At 39.2% G+C, this 1635-nt stretch overlaps 1 protein-coding gene across 3 annotated transcripts in view; it reads left to right on the top strand.

Annotated features, from left to right (window-relative positions):
- The window catches only part of HNRNPD (heterogeneous nuclear ribonucleoprotein D), a 9284-nt gene that overhangs the window by 2794 nt on the left and 4855 nt on the right, over positions 1–1635 (top strand). For all 3 annotated transcript variants that reach the window (XR_008966484.1, XM_057383872.1, XM_057383873.1), the window contains exons 2-3: positions 660–828; positions 1584–1635. The exon at positions 1584–1635 is cut by the window's right edge and continues 110 nt beyond it. Coding sequence is in view for 2 of the 3 variants with exons in the window: in XM_057383872.1 (XP_057239855.1) it covers positions 660–828; positions 1584–1635 (221 nt within the window). In the remaining variant the exon portion in view is untranslated. The remainder of the gene's footprint in view (positions 1–659; positions 829–1583) is intronic.

Genomic DNA, 1635 nt, shown 5'->3' with positions numbered 1-1635 from the left:
TTCCAGTGTGGTTTTGGAAATACAAGTCGTGAACTATGTGCTGTACGCATCTGCCCAGCAGCACTGGGTCCTGTAAAACTATTCGGAAGACGTTCTCTTGATTGTATTGGATTATGCCAGATGTTTATAYAAAGTTTTTGTGAGCAGAGAAAACTTTTGACCATCCAGTACTTTTTTCATTTTTACTGTTTTCTGGACAAGGGAACTTGACTAAGYTTTATTTATTTTAGTTTACTAATTTGGGCATGTGTCCAGTCCAGACTAGTAGAAAAATGCTTCAGGTTTAACTGCACTGGTTTAGCAATCTAATCTGCCTGTGTGTGTTTCATGAACAGTCGTGTGGAGGTTCCACAGAAAACTAAATGGAATTAAACCTGTGATGAGGATGTAAAGAAGTAGTAAAATATCTTTTTTTCGTTATTAGTAGTTTCTTGGGACAGCAGAGAAGATGATGCAAAACATTTGTGGATGTGGAAATCTTTATCTGTCCTGCCCAGAATCATTTAAGCAAGTTGTCAAAAAGTGCAGGCTTGTGTGTGTAGTGACATGACTGATAAAATACTGCCAGTTCCATGCGTTAGGTAATTGAGTTCATAAAGCTTGGCAGTGCAGGATTTTGGGTAACACACATTTACAGACTGACCATCTTGTCTTAACAGGAAAATGTTCATTGGCGGCCTTAGCTGGGACACGACGAAGAAAGATCTGAAAGACTATTTCTCTAAGTTTGGGGAAGTTGTAGACTGCACTCTGAAGTTAGATCCCATCACTGGGCGATCGAGAGGCTTTGGCTTTGTACTCTTCAAAGAATCAGAGAGCGTAGATAAGGTAAGATCAATGGAATGAAACACATTCAAATTTAAATATCAGAGACAAAGCACTAGGATGACTGTGGGCATTGTTGTTTCTATATCTTCGGTTAAAGGTGTTTCAGGGATGCAGTGTGTTTAAAGTGCTGKTTGAAATTCTTACTTTTATGAGCCCTCTTACTCGAGATGCAGTGTCCAGGGCCAGCAGTGATTCCTGAGGTATGGATTTGGGTACTTACAGGTTGTGCAAACCATTGGGCTTGGGCACTTGAGAAATACAGTGTATAAATGTCTGCTGCCTACGCCTGTGAAAGCAGCATTTGCAAAGATCTTCAAGTCTTTGTGTTCCAGAGCTGAAATGTGAATCCTTAGAGTAGAACCAATAGCTTTGATACATTTGGGCTCTATCCAAGCAAAAAGTAGCTGTTAACTTTTCTAAAATGCTGTGGATACAGCACATGGAAAAGTTTTCGCCTTCATGCACCTTTGTGATGTGTACAGATTCTTTACTTTGTAAGGTTTGAGGATGAGATGAAGACAAATAGAGTACTTTTTGAGAAATGTTACACTCTTGCATCTGCTGGGTAATGAGCTGGAAAAGCTTTCTCAGAACTGTCTGTGTCAATGGAAAGTGATCAAAAATCACAGAACGCTTTGCTTTTGTGCAACAAATTATTGCTGTGATCAAAGTATTGAAATTGAAGCAAATTTGGCCTTACCATCAGTGAAACATTTAGCTTCAATTGTATAAGATTGTGTTTGAATTTTCCACAGGTCATGGACCAGAAAGAACACAAGCTGAATGGAAAGGTCATTGATCCAAAAA

This window comes from Malurus melanocephalus, unplaced genomic scaffold, assembly GCF_030028575.1.
Source record: "Malurus melanocephalus ecotype Western Australia unplaced genomic scaffold, MMel_1.1 scaffold_668, whole genome shotgun sequence".
Lineage (NCBI taxonomy): Eukaryota > Metazoa > Chordata > Aves > Passeriformes > Maluridae > Malurus > Malurus melanocephalus.
Note: the sequence above shows the minus strand (reverse complement) of the source record. Positions and strands in the feature narration are given on the sequence as shown.